The sequence below is a fragment of the Atractosteus spatula genome, chromosome 15, assembly GCF_055471065.1.
Source record: "Atractosteus spatula isolate fAtrSpa1 chromosome 15, fAtrSpa1.hap1, whole genome shotgun sequence".
Classification (NCBI taxonomy): domain Eukaryota; kingdom Metazoa; phylum Chordata; class Actinopteri; order Semionotiformes; family Lepisosteidae; genus Atractosteus; species Atractosteus spatula.
This window is the reverse complement of record NC_142720.1, coordinates 16535117-16561944: the sequence shown is the minus strand read 5'-3', so window position 1 is coordinate 16561944 and position 26828 is coordinate 16535117. Positions and strand designations below refer to the sequence as shown.

The 26828-nt window shown below is 40.3% G+C and overlaps 1 protein-coding gene across 1 annotated transcript; it reads left to right on the top strand.

The window, feature by feature from the left end:
• The first annotated feature begins 1718 nt into the window (after positions 1–1718).
• On the top strand, positions 1719–23374 carry socs5b (suppressor of cytokine signaling 5b). The gene is given in 4 exon segments (XM_088934294.1): positions 1719–1787; positions 14979–15952; positions 15954–15994; positions 15997–23374. Coding segments are annotated over 3 exon segments (1692 nt in total). The 5' UTR covers positions 1719–1787; positions 14979–14996; the 3' UTR covers positions 16692–23374.
• Positions 23375–26828: the final 3454 nt, after the last annotated feature.

The window sequence follows — 26828 nt, the reverse complement described above, 5'->3', positions numbered from 1 at the left end:
CTCATAACTATCAAAAATGTATTCAAAATGACGAAAGTCACTTGTTTCTTAAGGTATAAGTAGCCAATTCTAAGCACGTGGAAGCACTTGGTGGACATACAATGTGACTTTTAATGCAAAAGGAAAAAACAGTAAGCTTCCATTTCCAGACGTGAATCTAAACAAAATTACTTTTTTGTGTATAGACTGAATTGTCTGTGTGTACAATAAAGTATATTTAGCATACAGAAAACTATTCTAAGAATCCAAATTAATATTATTAGAATTATCCCATCTCATAATTGAAGTTTGCCAAATAGCAGGTGCACCTATAATTACAAAACTAGGAGGCGGCCAAATGAGCACATATTTCTGGACGGAGTCATGAGTTTCAGTCACATTGCCATGAGTAATCGAGCTGTTTGCAAAAATATAATTAATTCTGTACTCTTACACCATGCCTAAGAGCAGTACAGCTTTTGCAGTCTTTCTGAATCAATGATCCTTAAATCCAAATTTAAAATATCACTTACATGTACTGTACGTGAGAAAATATAATCATCACCTATATACAGTATACGTCTTATATATAGAATGATAACTACAAATTACTCAATTGCTGGATTGGACACCTGAAAAAGGCTATAAGTTATAAGTTTTTTTTCTACTTTTCAGCATGGAATTAACAAGTAACGCTTTACTTGTTTCTTTGCAACTGAAAGGACTCAGCATCAGTACATTACTACCCCTCGTCTTTAAATTGCAAGTTGAGATGAAAGTGCAAATATGCCAATAAATAATATTATGCTACTTTTCTTGTAATCAATTATAAAACCTACTTTACTAATATGGTGCTTTACTCTTCTTACAACAAAGACAAACTAATGCTCCCAAAGCAGAGGAGGTCATTACAAATCGATACTACTATAATTATGTTCTGTACACCATCGCAATGCTCTTTAGGTCACATTGGGCATCTTTGTAAAATTCTTCCCAGATTGTTCACTGTGAAACTAGTCAGTTTTCAAGTCGCTTTAACGATATACGCTTCGCAAGTCAGAACTATCATATATTCCATTTAGCAACAATATTACCAAACAAACATGCTGTTACTGCTACATCGTTTCCTGCGTGTGTAAGAAGTATCCATAGCTGTACTAAGTTAACGCAGTGACAAAAAGAGCCGCCCAGCCATGAGCAGCATATTACAGCACAGTGATACTCTGTCTTCCCTGTAGACTCGCTGTCTCATCCACCAAATTTTTTTTTTATCTTCACGTTACACTGCACTTTTTAACTCCCCCATTTTCGCCTTTCCACGTTTCCAAGTGGCTGCCAACAGGCCGCTCCGTATGGCAATTGGTTCCCTGCCGTGCTCGTTATGGGGTGACGCAGGCTGCGGTCCTTCCCTATCCGTCCCCCTCATCGGAAGCAGTGGCCCCGGCCCCGAACTGCATTGGAGCTTCGCGTTGCCATTCAATCCCCGCCTGCGACTCAGCTGGCAGTCCCCCTCAATTATTTTCTCTGCTTCTCTTGGCGACCATCATACTGGCTGTCAGGAAGAGGCAAGAGGGAGAAAGGGAAGCGGTTACCGAGAAGGGGAGGAGGGAGGGGGGGGGTACGGCAGAAAGATTTTGTTCCCCCCACATTTTTTATTTTTATATTCACACGTTTATGGAGCTATAGGAATGCGATGTGATAGCTGCTCCCACCGCGTGTTACCCTCTGAACCGCACCGCCAGAGGGATATGAGCTCTGGTTCTTTTGCTTGCTGTTTTTTGCAGACAAAAGAGAGCAGCTGAAAAAAGGTAGGTTGAAGAAAAAATCCCTATTTTGAAAGCTTTTGGAAGTGTTGGGTTGGGGGTGTAGTTGACGCTTCTCATTCCTCGTAATAATGGGCTGTTTAAGGGGGTATAAATGTATAAATCGACGGCCTACATTACAATAACTACAATTGTAATTTCTGTATGCATTCAAGATTTTTTTTGCCCAAAAGCGTGTTAAGAGATTCCTGCGCTGCAGAATGTGATTGGCAAAGAGACTCCTCATAGATTTCGTACTCGAATAAAAAAATAGGCCGCTAATTTTACTTTGCCATTTGGGTATGATGTTGGCAGCCCCTGTCTGTGATTACTGATTGTTTCTGCAGACTATACTGTACAAGCTACAAACGTAGATTCTAATGGCAAATACTGTACGAAGTTTCTTTTCAAAAGATCAGGTAAGCTTCATCTGTTGGTGTCTGCATTTCACAGACGATCACTGACACACAGTAGCGCATAGCTGTGTTAAATTTCATCAGCTGGTATTTATGACAATTAAGTACAAATTCGTGAATTCCATCCATGTTCAGTGGTATTCACTAGCTTCTGATTATCTGTACTGCACATGGCATAACTTGTTCATGATACTTGTAATAAACTAGAATGAAAACCTCCAGATAAGATGGTTTTAAACAGGGTTGTTTAATTTTGCTTTTACAAGTAAAAAAAATCTTCTCGGATAATCAAGTGTAAACTTGTTAAGATTACAGGCCGGCATACATGTGTGACGTCGACTCTGTTACGCTATTTAAGAAATACAGGCTTTAATTTCTGAATGTCAGGAAGCACAACTGTTCAGTATGCAGGGTGATTGTTGCACTACTGTTCTGGGAAGGCATTGTAATAGTCTTGAGGTGTGACAGATGGCAGCTGATGTCTTCTTTTCTTCTTTTAGCATCTCCCTTATGAGGTAATTGAGTTCTAAATGTGGTTAAAGCCTTCTCATAGTATTAACATTGGGAGTTCCACCAGGATCTGCTAAAGTAGCAGCAACTTTAAATCAAGAATCGGATCTCTGTGGCTCCCAGCCATTCTTGCATAATTACCAAAAGTGAGCCACCGCAGATAGTTCATCTACTGTTATCTGGACTGAGCAAAAAAATATTTTAGTTTCTAGCCTCCCTTTGCAGTGAGTAGTAACAACTTCAGAGACCTTCAGATAGTGGGGATATGTGTTACCGGAGGTTTCATTCACTATATGAAATTGGATTCGGTTAATTTAATTGTAAAGATATTCTGTAATTCTGATGTTGCAGTACACTTCTGTAATTGCTACCCATGGGATTTGTAAAGAGGGACTTTATTTAGTGACTGAGAGTTATGTCTGGCTAGAAATAAGGCCATAGCAAGTTAAAAGGTAATGGCATCTTTCAAGTGTCAAGAAGATCACCAGTTTGTTTTTCAGGCTACAGGGGTTTAATTCCTCTGAAGCTGTAAGATTTGAGTTAAGTTTATGAACATTTTAATAGCATTAGAAATCAACCATCTTTGTGTACGTTTGTGTTAAATATCCAGTGCATAAGAGATGCCACCTGTACACCCTTTTTGGGCCAAAATAGAGTAGAAAAACAATAAATTAACTATTTTAAGTACAAATTATTTGCACCAAAAGATAACATAAAAAGTGTGTCAAAATTGAAAGGTTATGGATAGGTCATCAATGAAAATGAATGCAATAAGGATTTTCAATTGTATTATTCCATCTATATTCACAGTAAAACTCTTCCATGGCCACAGTTTTGGCTAGAGGTAAAGAGGTTTCTCTTGGACAAAATCAGCATAATTATAGCAACCCATTCTGTTTTGCAATGCACAGTCTGTTCCTTTGGTGCCTTTTAATCAAGTTGTAACAGTGCATAATGAGAATTGTATTAAAAGGCACTTCCATATTTTTTTGTAGATCTTTTTTAAAAGTATTTTTTTAACGTCAGGCATCTAGTTGACCAGTATAAAGTTATTTTTGGGACTTCTTGTTAAACCATTGTCAGCTACAATTGAAAATATAAAGATTTAAAAACTTCCTTAATCTTGAATTTGTATTCTGTGTTCTTTTTGCAAACTCACTTTCTGTCACTAATTTCTGTGGAATCACAAAGCTGCTGTAAAGTCCGACACATCAGTGATGTTTTGAACTGGCGTGACTATAACCACTCATAATGTGTCGCTTTTAATGTTTAGGACAATAAAGTTGGCATTATAAATCCCTGAGATTTTGTCCTACAGAATTCCGTCATTTCTGAGGTCACATCAGAGTCAAGGTTAGCTGTAGTACTGAGTACTAGCTGTGCTTTTCCACACTGACCTGTCCAGACCACAGGATGGACGTTAAGTGTTGTTCCCTCACTGGAACAACTTTTTGTACTGGGTTCGATTCTCGTCTAGGGGTGCCTTCTGTTTCAAGTTTGCATAATAGATTTTGCTAGGGGGGTGTTTTGCTGGGTGACCTCCCATAGTCCCAAAAACATGCTGTCTAGGTTGATTTGCATCTCTAAGGTCTCCTTGAAATGTGTGTAAGTGCATAATTAAGTGTGTGTCCTGTGATGTGCTGGCGTCCTGTCCAGGGTGTATCCTGCCTCGTGGCCATTGTCTGCTGGGTTAGGCTCCTACTCAGTACATCCCTGTGTTGGACTAAGTGGTTATTGAAAATGGATGAATGGGAGAATACTGGAGACATTTGATAACTCAACTGGGATTTTTATTGTTATTGTTATTTTTATTATTATTATTATTATTATTATTTTTATTAGAGTCTAATCTTATAGTTGGAAAGAGTTAGAGTTTGAAATCTTATACTCCGCCTCAATCTTCAAAGGATTCAATGGAGTTTGAATTACATTTCCTTAACCAAAAAAAGTTAAACCTCACAAAGGCTTGGAATACGTTTTTGGGGGGAAGGGGTGAAGACTTCACAAAGCAGATTTCTTGCTCAATCTCCTGTTTATCTTAACTGTGAAAAGTAATTGGCTACAACCACAGCTCTTTAAAAGCAGTTAGACTTCCAATTTATTTGCAGTTGCTTCACGGGCATGAACATTTTTTTTCTTAAATAGCTTAGTGTGGTCTTTCATATATAGACTGCTATCTCTGAAACATATGAATTGTAGGATTGTAAAGGGTATTTCAACCCCCAGATAGTTATTATAATTAGAAAGGAGGGCAGCTTCAATTCCCAGGGGCACATACGCCCATGACATGACGCACTGCGGTAGCTCCATCTCTTCTTTTAAATAATTAGGATGCTTAAGGCTAGAATTAAAATGGTGAATATGCATATTTAAAGTTGGTCACAGTGTTGTGCTGCCACAAATTAAAATTGAGTAATTTTGAGTAGGAACTTATAGTGAATATTTTTCTGGATTGTAGAAATGTTGTATTGTCTCTCGCAGGAAGATATATCAGGGTTCTGGGTGTCCCAGGAATCTCAGTGAACAGCCTTTAACCCAAGTTTTCTCCTAACTTTCTTTGAATGCTAATCGTGCTTTTTTATACTCAGCATCAGAAGAAACCTATCACTTTGCTTATTATGGTTGTATGTTGTTTTTTTTTAAATGCACACAGAGTTTGGACATTGATTAAATGTTTTTGGTGCCATTTTGACTAATCAGAATGACCATTTGATCATTCATGACTGATTGTGTTATACTTGAGGGGCTTTGATTGTTGTTTTTTGTTGTCACCTCATTAGTGAAACTGTTGATTGGACACAAGTGGTGAGGCGATTTAATTCCAAGAACACAATGAGATAATGAGAGTCTATTATTTCCAAATAAGTCAGAATGCAGAGCTTTATGCAGTCTCTCCTCAACTTGGTTATATTTAGTTCAGATTAGAGCTATTAATATATGATCAATGTAAGATGAACATAGTGGCTTAATACCAATTCTAAATCCTATTAACCTTTTTAAGAGCCACAATTTTTACTGCTGTGGAAATTAGTAATAGACCTCACACTCCCCGACAAATAAACTCTGTAAAGGTATTTAAAATTGATTTAAAATTTTGGGTTTCCTCCATGTGAGATGACATGTTTCTTCTACTGCAACCTAATGTTGCTGCACTGTCCACCAAAGGAAAAATGTGCGAAGAGATATTTGGTAAAAATGTATTCTGCACAGTTTCCACCTGAGCTGCACAAAGTAAAGGAAGTGTAGGCGTTATGCAATTTTGAAACCGCATACAGCACCACGTACTGTGGTCACTGAATTATCAGAGAAAAGTGTAAGGCACATAGTTACAGTATACACAGGGCATTTGATTCCTTTAAGGTGGAATCTCTGTGGTACAAAGTGCTGAATACCAATCAGGCTGTCAACCTGTGTGAAAAGCAGTGGTCCAATGGAAGAGCTGGCTGTGTGAGATGGGTCCTGAATGCAGAAGTTTGTTGGTGTAAACTGCAAACTAGTAAAACTCCAAACTCACGTAAGGAGGCTCAGATGATGTTTCTGGGCCTTTCCACACCCAACCAGGGCTTTTTTGCTTTTGTGCCTCTTTGTATTTTTATTCCACTCCTTGGAAGTTTGTTTATGTGCCTTAAAAGCTGGAGAGGCATTGATGGCAAAGCATGAATGTGGAAATAATCAGAAATAATGGCTGTCCAAACCAAGCATGTGCACTGACCCTCACAGGTAAGGCTTGTGTGCCACATGGCGGCTGTATCTGATCCTGGCCAGAATGAGGAACGGCAAAGAGACTTCACATGGCTACTCTGAGGCTATACAGTCTTTTCAGCCCAGACAGGTCTTGGACCCAAGGGCAGTTCAGGTGGGATCTGGTGGTCTGATAAAGTCAGAGGACTGTGATGCGCAAGCTTGTCCTGAAGGACTCCTAGCTTCTTGGACTGTGCTGCAGTTCTTCATATTCTGATGGATCTGTAAGTGATTAGTGAGAAGCAAGACAAAGAGGAACAAAATTAATATGGCTACACTGCTGTTCTGAAGTTCTGCATTACAGTATATCCTTCCTACAAGAGGAACATGCTGTGGTTATATTGATAGGTCTGTAAATTTGCCTGACCATGGTTTTCAGTGACAATGACAGATCTCTTTATTGTACTTCGGGGTTTGTTTTTTGTTTCATTATTTATTTCACTGTATTTTTTAGCATGCAAAATTCAATTTTGTTTAGTAGACCATTCCCTGACCTTTACCAGATCTTTCCTGGATGATGCCTGTTCTTCTGTCTCTGTGAGGTAATTCTCTGGTTTATGTTAGTTTATTGTAAAAGAGCTTAATGGGAAACAGCGATGAGCAGATTTCTTTCTGTAGTGTCCTATGGTTATTAAGAAGGCAATTGGGAAATTTCTTTGAATCAAGCTTCTCCTTAACCCAACATTCCTGTTCATCAGGAATTGCAATACTAATTGTTCTTCACTTTTGTTTATAGTAGTTCTGTTGGTTTTGTGCTTTGGTAGGACCAAACTTGCAGCTCAAGTAGTGGCAAAAGAAAACAAAAACTTAGGCATGACAGCCAACACCTAAAAATGCATGGAATTAGGCAACCCTCATGGAAAAATTTCCTCCCAAGATTTTCATCCTGATTCTAAGATACAGTATAAACACATCTTTCGTAAACTGAAGCCCCTGGGTTACTGCAAGTGGATCAGCATCGCAGAACCACAGCAGAAACAAAAATGCTTTTTCCCATACCTTTTGTTGGCCAGAAAACTCCCATTATCCACTGACAGGTGCATTGTTGGCTTAGTCTTGTATCAGCATTTTGTCCTCTTAAAGGGCCCATGCAGTGGTTTGCACAGTATGTACTGTATGTACACCATTGACTTTTAAACCAACAGCTGTAAATCAAGCATCTGTTAGGGCCGCAGTCGTAAACCTTTTTTGCTTTTGAGTTACTCTCCATTTTTGAAACCCAGGAATGTCTTTCAAGCACTATTGCTGGATCCTGAAACAGGATTTTAGTTCTGTTTTTTTTATTTTGGTTTTGGTGTAAGCTTTAGATTAGGTGATGTGTGGATAGCAGGGGGAATACTGTCAAAGCTTTTAAATGTGCAGCACAGTAGTCAGTTCCCTTGACATTAACAAAAGACCTGCAAAGGCTGGATCAGTTTTGGATTAGACCATCAACTGTCAAGCAAAGCAGCAGCAAGGATGACAGTCCTGGTCCCATGTACTTTTTCTCTGATGTTTTGTACTTTCAGATCAATGGAGGCTTGCAATGATCTGATAGGAGAGAGACTTTCTGTATATCACTCTGAATTGTGGTTGCAATGTGAAGTTCAGGTATCTTAAATACGTAACCTTACTGCTGTGTGTCTGTATCTTCAAATGTATTTTTTTTTACTGAGTAGAACAGATCAGTGCCCAAGCTGTGAGGAAATGCCTTGGGTTAGACTTGCAGTTATTGCTGCCCAGGTGAACTGCGGCAGCAAATGAGTTGTTTCTGCACTTAATTAGCAGATGGTACTCTTTAATTGTGCTATTGCCGTTTCCAAAGATTGGACTAATGTGCTTGCAATCTCTAGTGAGACAGTGACAGAAAAGTGAATGGTTGTCATTTGCACTTGTGTCTAAAGGAAAGAGCAGGGTCTCTAAGTGTATTCTATTTTTTCTGAGTGATATGAACAGTTAAGTTTTTTTCACTTGCTGGTTTAGTAATATGCTTCTGCCCACGGCAAATTCTTACTTTGTTGAATGTTTTTTGAGAAGTTAAATTGTCTTAAACACAAACACAAGGGAGTTTGACTCAGACTACCAAAGCCGTGTTACTAAAACTAAGGTAGAGTGGAGTGCTACTCTCAAGATGCTGTTTACAGAAGCCACAGAGACATTAGTCAGTTGAATTACTGGGCATACTAAATACTTCTGTCTTCTACAAAGCTCAGATGAAAAAATTTCACACTGATAAAAATACTGAAGATTCTGGTCAGAAAAGTCCATGATTTTAGTGTATTTTGGAGTTTCAGTATGCCAGTGGCAATTTTGTCACCTTTCAATAAGAGCCATCCTTTTTTTATTCTTTTGTGTTTTTGTGACCTCTCTGACACCTCAAAGTACTTTGAAACCAGGGTCAAAAGGCAAGGGAATGTGAAAAAGCCGAGAGCACACCTTCTCTTACTGTTCCTGTCTGGTGTTCCTTACATTGTGGAAACTGGGCTCAGCAGAACTCCCACACACCTTTCAGCTGTCAGATCAAACTTGGGCTGCTTTTCACTTGAAGAAAATAGGGATGCGCTACTTTTGATTCACAAATTATGAAGAGTCTGGGTTCAGCCACACATATGTATGCGGCTTTTTATGTTTTCCCATTAATGGGTTAAAGAAATGAACGTTTCAAGTCTAAAGCAGTTTAGTATGTCAGCTTAGCCAACTGTGCAGCTCAGTTGGAAGGTTTTCTGAGGAATCCATTTTTTTAAAGCCGTTACCCGCCTGAGCGTTTGCTTTTTTGCCACTTCTTTCCATTATCGGTCCGTCTTGGGATTTCTATTCACTCCGTTATCGCGCTGTCCAGTAAGAGGAACAATGAGTCAAACGGATGCTGCTGTCTAGGGAGCAAGGCAGGGAGCGAGGGGCTGGCAGCACTTTCCCTGGCTCTCGTACTTCCACAGTGCAGGGCCTCAGCTGGGGGAAATGCCAGGATCGTGCGAGGCCACTTCCTCAACTGCTAGGAAGCAAGCCACCCCTGGAGAGAGTAATTATAGCCCTCAGGCCCAAAGAACAATAGATTTTGTTTTCAGTGTTGATAGCATAATGCACAGGGGTAGGGAGTATCGAAAAGGAGTTGTTAAATCCAGGGGTTAGCACAATATGTGTCTCAGGAGGCCGTGGGTAGAGAGTGAGGGGTCCTAAGGCAAACTTGCAGAATTGTTTCTGGATTTGCGCTGAATTACCAGAATCCTTTAGGAGTCCAGCTTGATCTTTTTAATCTGCCCCTTGAAATGCCTGATGGAATTTTAAAAACTTCAGTTTTTATTTGTAACATTTGTTGGGTTTTTTAATTTGATTTACACATGGTATGGTAATACACTCCTATGCAATGGGGCCGTGCTTGCCGGGTTCCTGCGTGGCGCACTGTGCTGATAAATTGAACACAAGGGAAAGCACTGGGTTCTTCTTGACACTGCCCCCTGTTTGTGTATGTGGCCCATGGGGAAGCTCTGGCAGAATTCCCTGTACACTACAAGTCTGAATTACTGCTGTTCATTGGATAGCTCCTGTATCTAAGGAGCGCGAGAGGGGATGCTGCCACTTGGAGACCTAGCTCACAGACGCTGTTCTCCAAGCGTGGGCTGCGCCTCTGCTTCCTGTGGTTGCTAAAGGTCACCCAGCAAAGCCTGAGTCTGGAATGTGGTTTGTTCTGGTAAAGGCTTGCTTCGCTGCTTCCTGATGTGTCGAAACAGAGGCCATTTACGTCCTGATTGAATCGGTAAGATCGAAGCAGAATCTTGGGCCAGACCAGGCACATGCTGCCGGGAGCTTTTCGCATGGAAAATCCTTTCCTCTGCCTCTTTCTTTTTTTCTGTTATCCGAGTACAGTGGAGTCAGATTGACTTCAACCAGGGGTCCCAATCCCAGTCCTGGAGAGCCACAGTCATGCATGAAATATACTCTTTAAATCAGCTGTACTTTAAGAGATGGAAGAGCTCTTAAACTGGTCCAGTTAAGCCAGTAATTAATTAAGGAACATCAATGAGACTTGAGTGGGAATGAAAACCTTGCTTGGCTGCGGACTTCAGGGACTGGGTTTAGGAATCTCTCCCATAAACCTTCAGAAAAATGTTTTTAGATTGTATGTAAAAAAACAGCTTACCTCCCATGACTGTTGTACCATACTGTATGTAGTGTCAGGTTTCATGGGACATCTTGCCTAGTTTTCCATCAGGGTAAAGGAGATTATTAGGCCTTTTCTTATTTAGAAGAGTCCTTTTAAACTCCGGTAATTGTATTTTAATGGATTTCTATTTAGGTTATAGAAATGAGCTGTAGCTGTGATGCCCTCTTGGAGGGAAAGGGCTGAAGACGGTTTGCAGTGAAGCCTCACTTGGCAGTTCAGTGAGGAAAGCAGGCCAGAGCTAATAGCCCATTGTAATCCTGGCTGTAGTTTCAGCCGACATAAGTTCTTTGGATCAAATGAATGGCAGGCTCCATCCGATATCATCCGGTGGTTTGATTCCCTTGTCAATCTATGTCAGCTATGTACAAGAAGTATGTAGTCACGGATCATTGTGATTTTGGAGACCTGTGTTGTTGGCTTAATCTGCTCTGATCCTTTAGTATTTGAAACTGTTTAATTATGGGAACTTTGCTCTGTGACAAATTGGTACGTTTGTGTTTTTTCTGAAGCATTACCCAGTTTTCTTTTCATGTAACTCTTACGCATGGTTCTGAACTCTTGCACATGGTTATATGAAGACTCACCTGATTAATAGGATGTAAATTATGCTTAAACTGTGGAGTTTCATAGGACAGTGTAGAGTAGTGACTGGGACTCTGATACCTGATTGGACCTGACCTGGCTCTCTGGTGAGACACTACTGTTGTGCCCTTGACCAAGGTACAGTACTTTACCAAGATCCACTTCAGCAGACCCGTCTGCAAATATGTAAAAAAAAAAAACTAAGCTATTGTAACCCATTAAAATCAATTTTCATGGAAGTATTGAATAAGATAATATTCTCTATTTTCAGTTGCATTCTGCAAGTGTGCAGTCAAGTTTTGTATTTCTCTCAGTTAGATCTTCTCGGCATGTGACTTTTCCCATCCATTGCAGTTCCTTTATGCTGCCATCTTGTTATCAGACCTGAAGCACTGCCACTGAATTACTTGGAGAGGCTACAGTTTGAGTCCTGCTCCAAATCGTGTGTCAGGTGAAACAGAATAAATATCTCACTGAGCTGATACTTTAAGTTCTCAGTAGTGTGCAAGTTCATCCTGGAGTATTGGATATTGCGATAGGTCTCCTTGCAGGTCCTCCTGCTGCCTTTGACACTTTAGTGTCAGAATAACTTTTCTGTTGGTTGCAGACGTCCAGTACTATGAAAGTTTCTTTACATATTCATAACAGAACTCCCATTCTGAGAATTGTTTCAACAGAAATGTTTTTGTCACTGTATGCTGCCATGCTGATTAAGCACTGGGTTTTTGGGATAGCAGTTAAGAAAGATGGAATTTCCCATCTCTTACGTTTCTTGAAGGAAGAATCTCTTATGTTTCTTTTTTTCTACTCTTTGTTTCTACCCTCACACACAGCAGAGTTTTGAATGTTCCTGAAGGGTAGCTGAATAACAAAACCCCCGTTTGCCCTTGCCAATGGATCAGAATTGCTTGTTGACCCACTCAGAAAGAAGGCCGGGTTCAGATTTGCTATTCTTCACAAAGGGAAGAATAATTGTTGTAGTCTGTTAATATTTTTTATTGTAAAATGACATTAATTATTCTCTCTCTATAGGAATCAATGCATACCTAAATTACAATTCAGGTTGCCTGTCTTTGTCACAAGGAGTTTGAGTGCTACAGTAATTGGAGTATTTTGAGCTGACAGTGCCCTATTCACTTATCTTCCGCTGCAGATATGCGGACACATGTTTATAGGCTATTAAATGTAATGTGATTGCGTGACACAGTAGTCACACAGGGATTATCTAGTTTACCCAAAATCACAATAAAAACCTGTGTGCTCTAAATCTTGCACCTCGAGAACTAGACTGCCTTGCTCCCTACATAGCTCAGTGTTTTCAGGCTGCCTTTTAAATTCTCCAGGAATTTAAATTCTCTTTTTAGGCACTATGCTTCATTTTGTGCTTATTATTTATGTGTGTGTATTAAGTATGTTTTGTAGTATAAAACTCAATTCCACATACTTCATTATTTTATCTTATTCTGTTCATTGTCCTTGATGTCAGGGGAGCGATTACTGTAGGTGTTTGTGCTGTAACTGCACTGCTGTAATAGCTGGAAGCTGTTGTCTTGCTTTGTGGATAATTGATCTATCTAATCTCCAAAGAGTTAGACACACCAGGTGCTGCTTTGTCATCTTGTCTTATGTTCTTATCCCATACTGTCGTCTTTAAAACCAATTGTCAGTATTTTTTCACTGTGAATTGTGTTGAATTGGCCTGTGACCAGGAGTTCCAGTTTTCAGACATTTTTTTCCAGCATTGGGTGATTTTTCTTTCATAGAATAGAACAAAATTGGGTCACATTATCTGAAACAGATAATTAATTGCATACGCTTCAGAAAATAGGAACTTTATTCCTTGCTGTATTATTCCACAGAAAAGAAGAGATTATCTGTCACGTACAAAATCCTTTATGCTTGGAACTCATGTAATACCTAGGGAGAAAAGTGAAAATCTGATACTGTAGTTATGTATAACTGTAACTGTGGAGAGTGAAAAGAAGTATAAAAGTAAGGTTCACCTTTTCTAGTAAACTATACCTTTAGCAAGTCTGTTTTGTTTTTGCAGGTACGCTGTTTAGATTTCAGGCAGTGGACTTGAACAGGCAGGCATTGTGCTTTCAAAACAGGGCTATCCTAAGGAAATGCAGTGTGGTTATTGTGAGAACTCCATTACTTGTTAAATTCATTCTTCATGTATAGGCATATTATTGAAAACCGCCTCCTGCGTAGATAACCACACACCTGGCCCTCTTAGTGTGTTTACTTCCTGTCCCTTGCATTGGCTCTTTCTGTCTGAGTTATACTGGAATCGCACACAGTCCATGTGTTTATTCATGTAGTCTGCCCCCTGTTCCGGGTGTGTTCAGGTGGAGCCCCAGTGTACAGGGAAACAGTGGTGAAGAATGAATTGGGTCAAACCTGAAAGGCTGTGAGAGATTTCAACATGGTGTTACTTCAGCTGTTTTCTCAGTCTCTCTGTTACTTGGCGCGTGACTTGTCCTGCGGTGTCACGGAAAGGGGTGAGATTTGTGGCGCATGGTGCAAGGCTGAGTGTTTTGAAGTCCTCTTTCATTATTTTAAGGCCTTTCATTGCACCATGTAATTTTCGTACACTCTTGTTTGTCCAATTTTATGTTCCTTACAAGTCCAATCTTGTCGTCTACCATAAAGTGATCCAGCACAGCCGTAACAAACAGTAGCTGTACTGGAATCCTTTGCAAGTGCTAAACGTTTGATTTGAAATTCTCCAAGCACCTTTTAGTAAAGGGGGCTTTCATGGCTTAAACTTTCAGGCAGTGGACCCGTCAGGCAGGCAGCTGATAAATTGTGCTGGATGTGCCTTAATGTGTGTTGGTTGGAATAATTGCCAAATGGTTATTGGTTCAGAACCCATTTACAGTATATGCCTTAGGTTAGATTTATTACTCCATTAACATGTAGTCAATTTAAAGGGATTTGCATGGTGTAAGTGTGGCAGGGGAGGTACTCTGTTTAAGTTCTTAAAATAGTAAAAAGGCTTGTGATTTTTTTCTTAAATGAAATTAAAAAAGCAACAGATTAACCTTAACATTAAAGATCTCTGCATCAGATCATGCTGATAATCCACACTGCTGATACGTATTTGAGGAGGATTGGGTATGTTTCATTGGTATGGTTTCATTCATATACCGTATGTTCTGCGCACCAAAAGGAAAATACCCAAAATGTTCAGGGTTTCAGGCTTTCAGTACTTCCTGTGGAATGCTCTGGTATAGCCTCCTGCTCCTAATATTCTTTTCTCTGTGAAGCCAGGAAAAGCACCTTGTCAGGCCTGAACTGGCACAGTAATACAGTACATACCAGCACATCAGCTGGGAGCAGATCCATAAGTTCATTTTTAGCCCTGGCCTTGTGTCCCTGTAAGTCTGCCTGGCAACACTTCACTGTATCGTGCCGCCCTGCTGCAGAATTTGGGCTGTTGTACTGAGAGCTACTAAAAAGTCTGCCGTATACACGGCTAGTCCTGTAAGCTAGCATCTTTTTTACTTTAATTTCTTTGTGTAAAATCATGTGTATTGCTTTATCCTAAATGCTTCCAGCACTCGCTTTAAGAGTCTTAGCTCCTCTCAGTTCCACTGCCTGATGTGAATCAGTATAATTAAGCTATCCATAGCCGGGCCTGTAGTTAAGTCTGTAGTAATCTGCAGGGGAGCGCTGTTCTTGATAACTCAACACTTCCAAGTAAAAGGTTTCTATGGATGCTTCTATTCCCCAGTCATTTATTTGTCCAGTTATTATTCGTGGTTGTAATGAGTTATGTATTTTCTCATTCTTGTGACTCAGGTTTTGGTATCCTGATCAATGGAGAAGGTGGGAAAGATGTGGAGCAACCTGAAGAACAGATGTCAGAACCTGTTCCATCCGGATGGCTTGAGCCGGAGTGAGAGCATGGAGATGAGCTCGGGTCGGTGTGGCATAGATCCCAGCCGAGGCATCTGCCCCTCTGATCCCGCCCCCCAGAGAGCGGCCAGCCCCCCGCGGGGCATCACCCCCCTGCCCCTCGTCTCGGAGGGGTTGCAGGCTGCGGCGCGGAGAAGCCACAACTGCGTCTCCGACATCCCTCAGATCGTGGAGATCACGATCGACAAAGAGAGCGAGGACCCTCGAGCGGCAGGCGGTGCCCGGCTGGCCCGGAGAGACTCGTATTCCCGGCATGCCCCCTGGGGGGGCAAAAAGAAGCATTCGTGCTCCACCAAGACCCAGAGCTCCCTGGAGACGGACAAGCGTTTCGGCCGGGCCCGGAGCGGGCTGCAGAGGCGGGAGCGGCGGTATGGCGTGAGTTCCATTCACGATATGGACTCCTCCACCAGCCGCAGCCTGAGCGCGCACTCCCTGCGGCAGCGGCTCCACGACACGGTGGGCCTGTGCTTCCCCCTGCGTTCCCACTCTCGCTCCTCCAAGGCACTCTTCTCCACCAAGCGCAAGATCCACTTGTCCGAGCTGATGCTGGAGAAGTGCCCCTTCCCCGCGGGCTCGGACCTGGCTCAGAAGTGGCACCTTATCAAGCAGCACACGGCGCCGGTCAGCCCCCAGTCCTCCACCGCCATGCTGGATGCTTTCGATCCCGCCTTTCTGTCCCCGGAGGATGAAGAGGATCGGCTGCGGGAGAGGCGGCGGCTCAGCATCGAGGAAGGGGTTGACCCGCCGCCCAACGCCCAGATCCACACCTTTGAAGCCACAGCTCAGGTGAACTCTCTCTACAAGCTGGGACCAAAGCTCGCCCCAGGGATGGGCGAGGGTGCTGGGGACGGCCGGCTAGGAGCAGGAGGGGGTGCTGGAGGGTCAGGAACAGGGGGAGCTGCGGCCCTGGCAACGGCGGCTCCGGCGGCAGCGGCCGCTCCCCTGCAGTTGGACTGCGACTCGGAGGAGGACTCGACCACACTCTGCCTGCAGTCGCGCAGGCCCAAGCAGCGGCACATGTCCGGGGAAATCCATTTCAGTCGGCAGGGGCCCTGGAAAGTGCACACACAGATCGATTACATCCACTGCCTGGTGCCAGACCTCCTGCAGATCACCAGCAATCCCTGCTACTGGGGAGTGATGGACCGCTACGAGGCAGAGGCTTTGCTGGAGGGCAAGCCCGAGGGCACTTTCCTGCTCAGGGACTCTGCCCAGGAGGACTACCTCTTTTCCGTCAGCTTCCGCCGTTACAACCGCTCACTGCACGCGCGCATCGAGCAGTGGAACCACAACTTCAGCTTCGACGCACACGACCCCTGCGTTTTCCACTCCTCTACTGTCACTGGCCTGCTGGAGCATTACAAGGACCCCAGCTCCTGCATGTTCTTCGAGCCCCTGCTCACCGTGCCCCTCAACAGAACTTTCCCCTTCAGCCTGCAGCACATCTGCCGGGCTGCCATATGCCGCTGCACCACCTACGACGGCATAGGCCTGCTGCCCCTGCCCTCCATGCTGCAGGACTTCCTGAAGGAATATCACTACAAACAGAAGGTTCGGGTGCGGTGGCTGGAGCGGGAGCCGGTTAAGATCAAATAAGAACCGGAACAGGAAAGACTGGGGGTTGGAAACAACAACAAAAAAAACAAAACAAAAAAGTGTCCAAACCCTTTCCGTACTGTCTTTTCAATGTGGGGGTTGGGGTGGGGAGGACTGGCGCTGGCGAAATACTAAAGTACATTATAAGCTCTTATTTTTAGTTATCACCTACATCACATTTAGTATGCCCGCTGGCAAGCACATGTTTTCCCGTCAAGCTTTATTGTAAAAGTAACAAATTGTAGCAATTCAGTTTTGGCAATTGCTGTTTCAGCTGCTTCCTGCTAGGTGACAAAAGCGTTGCAAAGCCTGCATTGGAATACAGGCCTAAGCTCTAAAGTGAAGTCTGCATGCACCATCCTAAAGCTTGAACTCAAGCTAACTTTCACTAAGTTGTACTGTTTACTTGTGCTTTTTTCCTTTCTCTTAAAGCAACTATGGGGTTCTGTATTGTATAATTGAAAATGCAGTATTTATCTCAAAGGGCAGTCAAATCTGCTGGCTCATAGGACATAAATGCTTAGGGAATATATTTATCACTATTCTTTATTGTAAAAAGTACATATAATGCTGTACTTTTCTGTAAAGGCATTAGCCCTGTTTGAAAACTCAAGTTCAGATGTGAAACGCGTTCTCCGCACTTTCCTCAGTGGGTATGTGTCCAGACTAAGTGTCTGGTGGAGGCAATTATGGAAAGAAAGTGTAATTCCAGCCGGTGAGTGCTTGCTGTGTATGTCTGCACCTCTCATTGAAGAAAGTTTGCTACGCATAAATGTACCAAGTCCTCACACATTTCGTCTCTTCCAGTAAATGCAGTTTGTGCCCATGGTTTAATGTTTAACACATTAAACAGTGACAGGTGCCTGTGCAAGACTCATTTGTACACACCAACTTTTTAAATGAATTTAAATTGACGCATATGAACTAGCACTATTGCACACGGAGTGTAGTTTTTTTAGAGAGATCTCTTGGTTCCTCCATAGACTTGAGTTTGTAAAGAGGACTGTTTTCGCAGTGGTGCACGCAGCTATGGATGCAGCACAAAGCAATGTTATCTATAAGGGACCACCCGTTGCTAGGATGAGCTGCCGACAAAGTATGTGCACTGACGGCAGTTTCCCTTAGGCATGCTTTTTTATGCATTTTCTATTTTTTCACCCTAGTGGATTAGAGATGTGCTCTTAATACCAGAATAGCAAGACTCACCAGGTTCTAGATCCCCGAATGAAGGAATAGAGGCAGAAGTGTTGTTTTAGGGCACTTAATTCAGTTTTCTTGCACTTTTCAATATCAAAAAGATGACTTACCTTAAGAATGAGGTCTTGTTTTCCCCAGAGATTCTTTTCGTCATGCTGGACATGATATTTATTTTAAGTTAGCCTAGATAATCCTTGTGACCTAATAGTCAACCTATTGCTTTGCAACACGTACATAAACTCTCTTATTACCTTTTGTATTTTAAATATTTTATTACACAATGATGCATTGTGTGAGCCCTAAGCTTATGTTTTTTGTCTTATTAGGTTAATACTCATGTGACAAATCAGATCTCCATAGTTGCTTAGTGCACTGCTTATTGTAATACAGTGCATTCAATACACTTACAGTAAGAATTGTCTTGCCAGACTCTATAGAACTTGTGTTCAACACTAACCCTCTCCAGTATCCAGCATAATGTCATGGCTTGCATAAAAAAGATGACAAACGATGTGCCTTGATAATGGCTTTTATTTTACTTCCTGTGATGCGGAATAATTGCTAAATATTGCTTTACTGGGTATATATAAACTTTGTTTTTGCAAATGGAGCAGAACATATTTTGAGATATAATGAATTCTATCTTATGCACCCTGAACATACCTGTTTAAGGGAACAGTGATGAAGATGATGCATATAAAAAGCCAGAATATTAAAGTACTGTGCTTGCTCTTAAGATTTGGTGCATGTTTTGTTACAGTATTGAGGATGTTGATGTGGTTCTGATCTTGGGTTTTTCAGTGATCAGAGAACCTGAAAAAGAATTACATAATGATTTGGTAGGTAATGCCATGACAGAATGGCATTGAATAGGCTATACTTACAAATTTCACATTGAACAATACTGAAATATTTTTGAACAAGGCCAATATTAAAGAAACGTTTGATATTTCTTTTAATACATATGCGTCTCATGCAGGAAATGTTTTTCTTTGACAGTAGTAAAACAGGGGATTCCACACCAATCTTTTAATTCAGATAAAGTTGGTCTCCAAATTCTTTGAAGAGAAATTTATCCCAACACTAATCAACATTTCATTTAATTGGCACTCCATGTAAAAAGAAAAGAATTTGTACTGTATGTTTTCAATCTCAATGATACTTTTTTATGATTAAATAACCTGTTACAGAAAAGGGTATTTACTCTAGTCTTTTTGGTATAAGAAGGCCTAGCTAATATTCACGATTTAAAGTACTAATTCATGAAAATGTAATTTTTATACAAATTCAGGATAAGGGCAGATTAGTGTTTCTCCAAGTTAGAGGTTGTGTTTTAGAAGTTGCCCTATGTTTTTTATAGAACATATAGATTTACATAAATTATTTTAATATTGGATGATATTTTTGGGAAATAGAAGCATAAGAGGTCAATGTCGAAAACAAATGCCCAAAACAAGTAACATGCACCTTTTTCCACAAACACATTAAGGCTTCTTGGGGTGATTTAATAAACTTGAGAGATTAGGGTCTGTTTGCACATCATTTTGTTTTAGTCTGAAAGTCTGAATTAAATTTTTCCCATTTAAAGGAATCAATAGGACTCTGGGTTTTAAATAACCTCAACGATGCTCTGTTTATTGAAGATTTTAACTGTAGTCTGTTTTTAGAGAGAGCAATACAAATTTTACATATGCATGTTTTGAAGTGACCAAAGCTTTTAGCCTGTGGTTTTCAAAATTTTGCAAAACATATTAAAAGCTTGCCTCTAGAAGATTGTGGACTATCATACTGTCTGTTCTTCATGAACAGATTTGGCAGGCAAGTATGTGGGAGGTTCTCTTTTCCTGGTTTAACATTTCAAAATGAAAAGGACTTCACTGGTGACTAACGGGAACGATCCAGACCTGTGTGGAGGAAGAGTGAAGTGTTGTGCACTATTTAAACCCTTACTGTCCTTTCATTTACCCAGAAGTGCCTATTTTGTGAAAACCCTAGATTCTTCACTCAACATCCTCTTTGCAAATTGCTAGTGTAGTGTTGATTTACAACACTACTATTTGTGCAATAAAGTTGGCCTACTAACTAAAGAGACACTAATCATTCAAAGCTTCTCAAAAATGTTAAATCTTTAGAAAAGAGTTCTATTATAACAAAACTTGCTTTGGGGCATTTGTGTTTTTCACAGGGTGACTCAATAAGAGGGGGAGACAGAGGAGAGTTTAGAAAGGGACATTTCAATAAAACACTGTGAAAAATCAAGAAACTAAAATCCCTAATGTTTGCAATGCAGTATTTTAACTGTGGCTCCTTAGTGCTTTCCTCTCAAACCCTAAGTCTTGCCCATGTTACCGCACCTTGAAATATTTTCTTTTCTCTTCTTTGGGTCACCCTGTAAACATGCCAGTTATTCATGTATGTTTTTTTTTGTTCTTGCAAACAGCTGGAATATAATGCATATGAAATCTATAGTGTTTATTTGTATCTACACATGCTTACGTTGTTTAAAGCTTTTCATATTATCCTCACCAGCATGGATGTGAAGTTGTACACAAATATATGTTGTTTCCCCCTTCTGTATTCCCCAGGGCTTTCCAAAATTCAGGTTCATTGCTTCACAGCCAAATCGCTGTTGAACTGTGGTTCATGGGCTGGTTTGGAATAACGTTTCTGTCCTTTGTGTCAGGGTTATGGTAGACTTGCCTCTGGAGTATAGCAGCTACACCTTCATTAAGAACTGCCTGAGGTGCCACCAGAGAAAGTGTAACATTGTGAGCAGGAGCCTGTCTGATTACGTCCTTGCTGTAGTAATTGGAAGTCTAAATATAAGTTTGTTTAAATTTAGCTTTTGCTAAAAAAGCCTTTCCTGAGTTTTTATTTACTATGCTGGTTTGGGTGTACAGAAGGGTTATTCTGTTTCTGTTTGCTCTCATGCTCTATGTCCTGTTGATTTTCTGATGACTTTGGGTCTCTTTTTGTTGTTTCGCTACAGAATAAAAGGCGCATCGGTAATGAAGCCAGAAGTACTAATCTATATTAAGAATTTGTGCAATAATGAGCCCACAACGCAGTCTGCTGTTGACAACTACATAATTTTAGTTTTTACATTCTGTGGGGTGATTTTAAATTAAAAATGCGGTTCAGTGAAACCTTAGCTTATTAGAAAATGAATGCTAAAATAACCATGTCAGCTAACAGATGGTGACTCTAAGAAAAAATGAAAATGTAACTAATTATTTTGGACTGCAGCAAGCCACGATCATTAACATTTGAACTTTGCTGCCTTGGCTGTAGTCCATGTCTAAGATCATTATCATTAGTATGAAATGAAAGCTTTTGTGTGCAGAAATCTTGCTTATAGACTCCAGGTTTAAAAGTCCTTATCCTGTAAGTGTTTGAAAACAAATGAGAAAGAGAGCTTCTATCACATTAGTTTGAACGCACAGGTAAAATGGAAATTGCAATAGTTTTCCTTAACTTGCATTACTGGTTATAATCATAAAAAAATTAAAAATACACTTTCTTTTTATTAATTTCTTGTGGACAGCATCCAGTCATTTGGACACTTTTTATGGCACATCCATTCCAGTGTGAGTAATTTTGTGCACTGACAAAGCCAAGGAGTAATTCTGACCAGCTCTTTTTCTTGTGTTTCCTCCAAGTGATCGAACATTGCTAGTTTCAAAGCGGTTAGGCGATTCTTTCAGAATGGAGGAAGCTGAAACAGTTGGTGAGACTGAATTCACAGTGCTTAATTGTGAGTCACTGCATGCAAATAAGATTCATCCTGAAATGATTCACATCTTTTCATGGCATTACTTTTAGGGTCCCACAAGAATGGGTTCCCAAACGCATTAAGTAACAGTATTCCTGGAAATTCAGGTTCAGTATGCACAAAGTAAAATGATCTCTAGAATTTGTTAGTCTCAAAGGGTCTGACAATGCATAAAATAGCTCTGAGTCCACATGGAAAAGTGCATGACCTGCTCAAAAAGGAGAATGTGTACTTTTTATATTTGGGTGCATTGTAGACACAGTTATGAAACGATATGTTGGCTATAAATATGCCAGCTAATTTCATGGAGCACAAATAAGAGATAGAAATGTTTGTTTTTGTTAATGCCAAGTAAAAGGATAGTGTTGTCTTTAGAGGCTGCCCTAGGGATTTTTCACTTATGTTCTATAGTTTGTTATTCAGCTCTCCAAGAGGGAAGATCAAAGTAATTTCCACTTAAATATTAAGTTACCTGTTCTGTTCAGAATGCAAATTTTAACAACAGTAGCTCTAGTCATGTTTGAGGCCATCTACAAAATATTCAAATCAATTCAATTATTCTTTATTTTGTATCAATTTCCAATTGAAAATTCTAATGATAAAGAATAACAGCATCATGAAAAGAGAACTGAGCATCATGATTCTGTAAGATTTTGGATGAGATGTTAAACCATGGTCCTGACTACTTGGTCACTAAAGATTCCGGTTTGTATGGGTAAGGTTCATAATGCTGGCGTCCTGGATAAATTCCACTCTGATCTTGCACAAACTGGCCTCTCCAAAGTTTCCCCCAGTGCAATTGATGAAGCGGTTTCTCACTTATTGAACTGATCTGGTGTGTAGTGGGACTGTTGGTAATAATGACTGCCCTGTGTCGTAGGTAGGTAGCTACTACTCTTCAGTGGTGAATGAAGTGGGTCCACTCCTATATGTGAAGCACTTTGGGATCCTTTAGGATGAAAATTGGTATAGAAATGCAATTAATTGTTATTATTAAAAGAATGAATGAATGCATTTAACACCAATTAGGTCTGAAAGCAGAAGTCGAAGACAACATATTTGTCATTTATTTCAGGTAAAGGGTTGGTTTTCTTTGACTTGTTAAGTGTGCTTAATTAGTAAGGTTTAATGATGCAATATGTAAATAGAAACTGCAGAATATAGTTCAGGTTTCTTGTTCCTGCTCCCTGATATGCAGTTGAGTGTAATATAACCACGGTTAAAGTTTTCTGTCACTTTAATGCTATGTATGCACCTTCACTGGTGTCATTCGCCATGATGGCCATGGCGACAGGATTTGACAATGATGGGACTAACGAACCGGGCATTTTTCAAGCATGAGCATCTTTAAGGCCTTACTTTGCGTGATGCAACAAGACTTCCTGCTCTGAAGTTCCATCTGCAGCCCTGGGCTCAATACTCTGTGGAGCGATCTAGCACTCAAATCTGTTTTTACACTGCCTCCGGTTTTAAAGGACTAAAAACGTTTTCCCTTTTTACAGGTGTATTGTGCTCTTATCCACGTTTCTGTTCCCTCTATGCTCTTCTGTATTGTGTCCAACTACAGTATATGCTAGTTCTGAGTAGATGCAGTTTTGCGTTACAATTTATCTTCACTGCAGAGATGTATGGTGCAACACCGCTGTCGCTCTTGGTGCTTTGCCTTGCGCTGCATTGTCTTAATATTCCAAATAAAACCATTCTGTGTAACCTCTAGTGGCTTCATTCCCACATGATTTACAAAAAGCACCCAACACTTTTAAAACTGACATGGTAGTAAGATGCAAGTTCTAATACCCATTTCCCTGTAATCTATTTCTCTTCATTATATGTCCTAAGCAAAGTCTTTGTTTTCAAGGACATCATGATCCAAGGAGAAGGATCAGGTAGAAATGGAATGGCCTCTGGCCAATGCGCCCACATTGATGGGCTGGAAGTAGGGGCAGTACAGTTGGGATTTAGAATCATGTCCTGTATAAGACAGACATGCCTAACTTGACTGGGTTTACACGGATGGTGTTTAGATATTTTTATATCTAGATATTGTCATTTTTATATCATTATATCATTACAGGATTGCTCCCTGCCATTCTTAGTTACAATTTTCTTTTGCCTTCACTATGTCTACTAGTTTTTAACATGACCAGTATTGTGTGTCCCATTATACACTTTAATAATCTGCCTCACCATATCCCTAGTGGACATGTAAAAAAGGAGCACATGTAAATACAGTAAACATTCTAGAAGCCTACACAGTATCTGAAACCAAGACAGCTGGCCAGGTTTTCTCTTGAAAAAGCCAAACAAAAGGGACTTTTAAAGTCTTATTTTCATTTTTTGCCCTATGTATTCACATTTGAGTTACCTCTATCACATCATAAAAGTAAACCCATTGGCATTTGGTCATTTTCACTATGTTGTACCAAAATTAACTGTGGGAACTAATAATGCTCCCAGTCAGGTGTTCATGGAGCTGCGGTTTAACTTCATGTTCAGAACTGCTGCTGCAAGGGAAGGGGACTGAGAAGTGTTGCTTTGTGTCAGTGAGCTGTTGTTTCCTACTTAAATGTTTTCGAAGGAGAAGCCACCGGAGCTGTTTCAGGCTCAAGCAAGCGGAGTGGCGCACCGCAAGAAGAGCAAGTTATGTCCGTGGAGTACCGAGGAATGGACGCCACAGAAATGCAAACACTCTTTTGGAAACAAAAAGAGAGTAGCAGCCAGGAAACACACAGGCTCAGAACAAAAAAAAAGCAAATACGGATCCTTTTAATAACCTCTGACAGAGTGAGAGGGATATTTGAGTCTGAAAGCCAAGGAAGCTTCAGCACAGAGGAAAAAAGAGCTGTTCCATAAAATGTAAAGACCCCTTAAACTGAGTAGCGAGTTCAATTGTCGTACATTTTTTTGCTGGCGTTGCAGACACTGATTAGGCTGCTTTATCTGAGGTTGACCAGCTGAGCATTAATGACTAGCCATATCTACAGACAGCTGTTCATTTCTTATCAAGGTATTGACTTAATTGTGTTGAAATGAGGGTGGAATGACCTACTGGAGTGCACCAGAGAAAAGGGAATACATATATTCCATCAGCAAGCTATAGAATGACTCTTTCCACAGAGGTCTATCCTCTACAGTTTTGTGTGTCTTATTCATTTATCAATATTTGTGATGTTTAAAGCTCAGGTTGAATACGCATTAGCTTATCTAACCCTGTGTCTGACAGTGCATACAAACTAAAAAAAGCTCAAATGTGACTTATGTCTTGTGTGGACCTTGCTGTGTATATTAGATGTACAATATGTGTTTGTACCTGCATTTATTGTCAGATTAGGGGTCTCAGACAGATTTCTGGAGGGCCTAGTGCTTTCTGGTTGTTCTTCCATCTGAAAACTTAGTTACATAGTTGGTCTGATTTACAGTAGCTGCATCATCGTAATATGTCTAACGAGCCTCCAAGTTTCATCAGTAACTCGTTGTTTTGGAATAATCAGCTGTAACGATCCTAGGAAAAATCCAGTGTATGTCTAGCTAGGGGAATTAATTCACCTTTTAAAAAGTACCTGAGGCAATAAATTCCTGCAGGCTTAGAGTTATTGTGAGAGCTCTACTTTAGACAGAACAAAGTACCTGCAAAGTATCTGTAAAATACTCTTTTTCTATGTTCATTTTGACAATTTCCCTAGGTTTATGAGGGATGTTTGATTTTGCAGGAGTTAATATTATTTACATAACAAAATATTGGTAAATGATTAAAAACATTGAATGTCAAAACTCCTTCATGGAGCCATGCAATGGCATAACATTCATGCTAGTTTGGCTGTTGTTCCAAAAGGCATCATAGATATATTCATATTAGCAGTGTAGATTAAGATGTATAAATAAGGCTCTAACTGACATTCTGTTAATGATCAATTTAGTGTGACTTAATGTTCTTCAAAATGTTAACAAACCATTCACAGATACACAGCACAGTTCTTAACAGCCCTAGTCTCACCTTCTCACTACTGAATGTCTATGGATGCTTTATTATCATTCGTTACAATCTCAATTGAAAGTAAATTGATTATTAATACAATATATCTATTAACTTTTCATGTATAAATAATTTAAAGCATTACCATATTTCATATTTTTCACTGAAAAAACCCCCAATAAGGATTAGGGCTTACATTATGGTTATAAAGAATACCTGAGGATAAAATAACAATTATAACAACACATAACAACACATGTGTCTTTGTATTTTCTCAAAAGTGATGTGCACACACAATGAAGGCCCACAGGGTTGCACATTGTAATGACACTACAACAATGTCAAAGCTCTGTGAAAATGAGGGAACATGGTTTGGGAAAGTAATATCACGTCAGGACCTCCATAGGGACTAACCTCTGTATAGCAGCAGCCAGGGCTGGAAACACAAACTGGTATTGCAGAAGACCCTTTAACCTGGTGGTGATATCTGAAATGTCTCTATAATGGTAATGCCGTGAGTCAACATTAACACTGCACAACCCCTGTTGTCATGGATGATAATATTGGGAAAGGGTGGTGATTTCTGATGAATATATACAAGTTTGTGTATTGTGTAACTTGTGTAACTCTATGTTAGCCTTGTGTTAAAGGACCAGCACAGCTTTGGTGGTGGTAGCAGAATAGCAGGAGCTCGCTTGCTGTTGTCAATGGTAATCTCACTACACTGCATTATGACAAAACCCTTTAGAGGCTTATCCTCTGCCCATTGTTCAGTTGTTAAGTGGGTGTCCAACTGTATTTCAACTATATCAAAAGTCATCAAAATACTATTTTTCAATAGCTGTTATATCAAATGGTGAAACACTGTCACTTCAGTTTTAGTATAAATGTTTTTCTTGAATCTGAACTTATATTTAAATGTCAGTTACTTGCATGTACACTTTGCTATAAGTATTTTATTAGACATTAATAAATAAATGAATAAATAATATCTAATTTTGAAAACTCCAGTCTCCATAGCAACGGCGCAGATCCAAGGCTCCAATTGGCCTGTGTTCACGAGATAAGTTCAAAGCAGTATATTTGTAGACAGGACAAGCACTCTACGCTCAGTTCACATGGCCTTGTCTGGTGTAGTGTCTGAGTACCACTCCACTGAAATAGTGTACAGTGATGACCTGACTAAACACAGAAT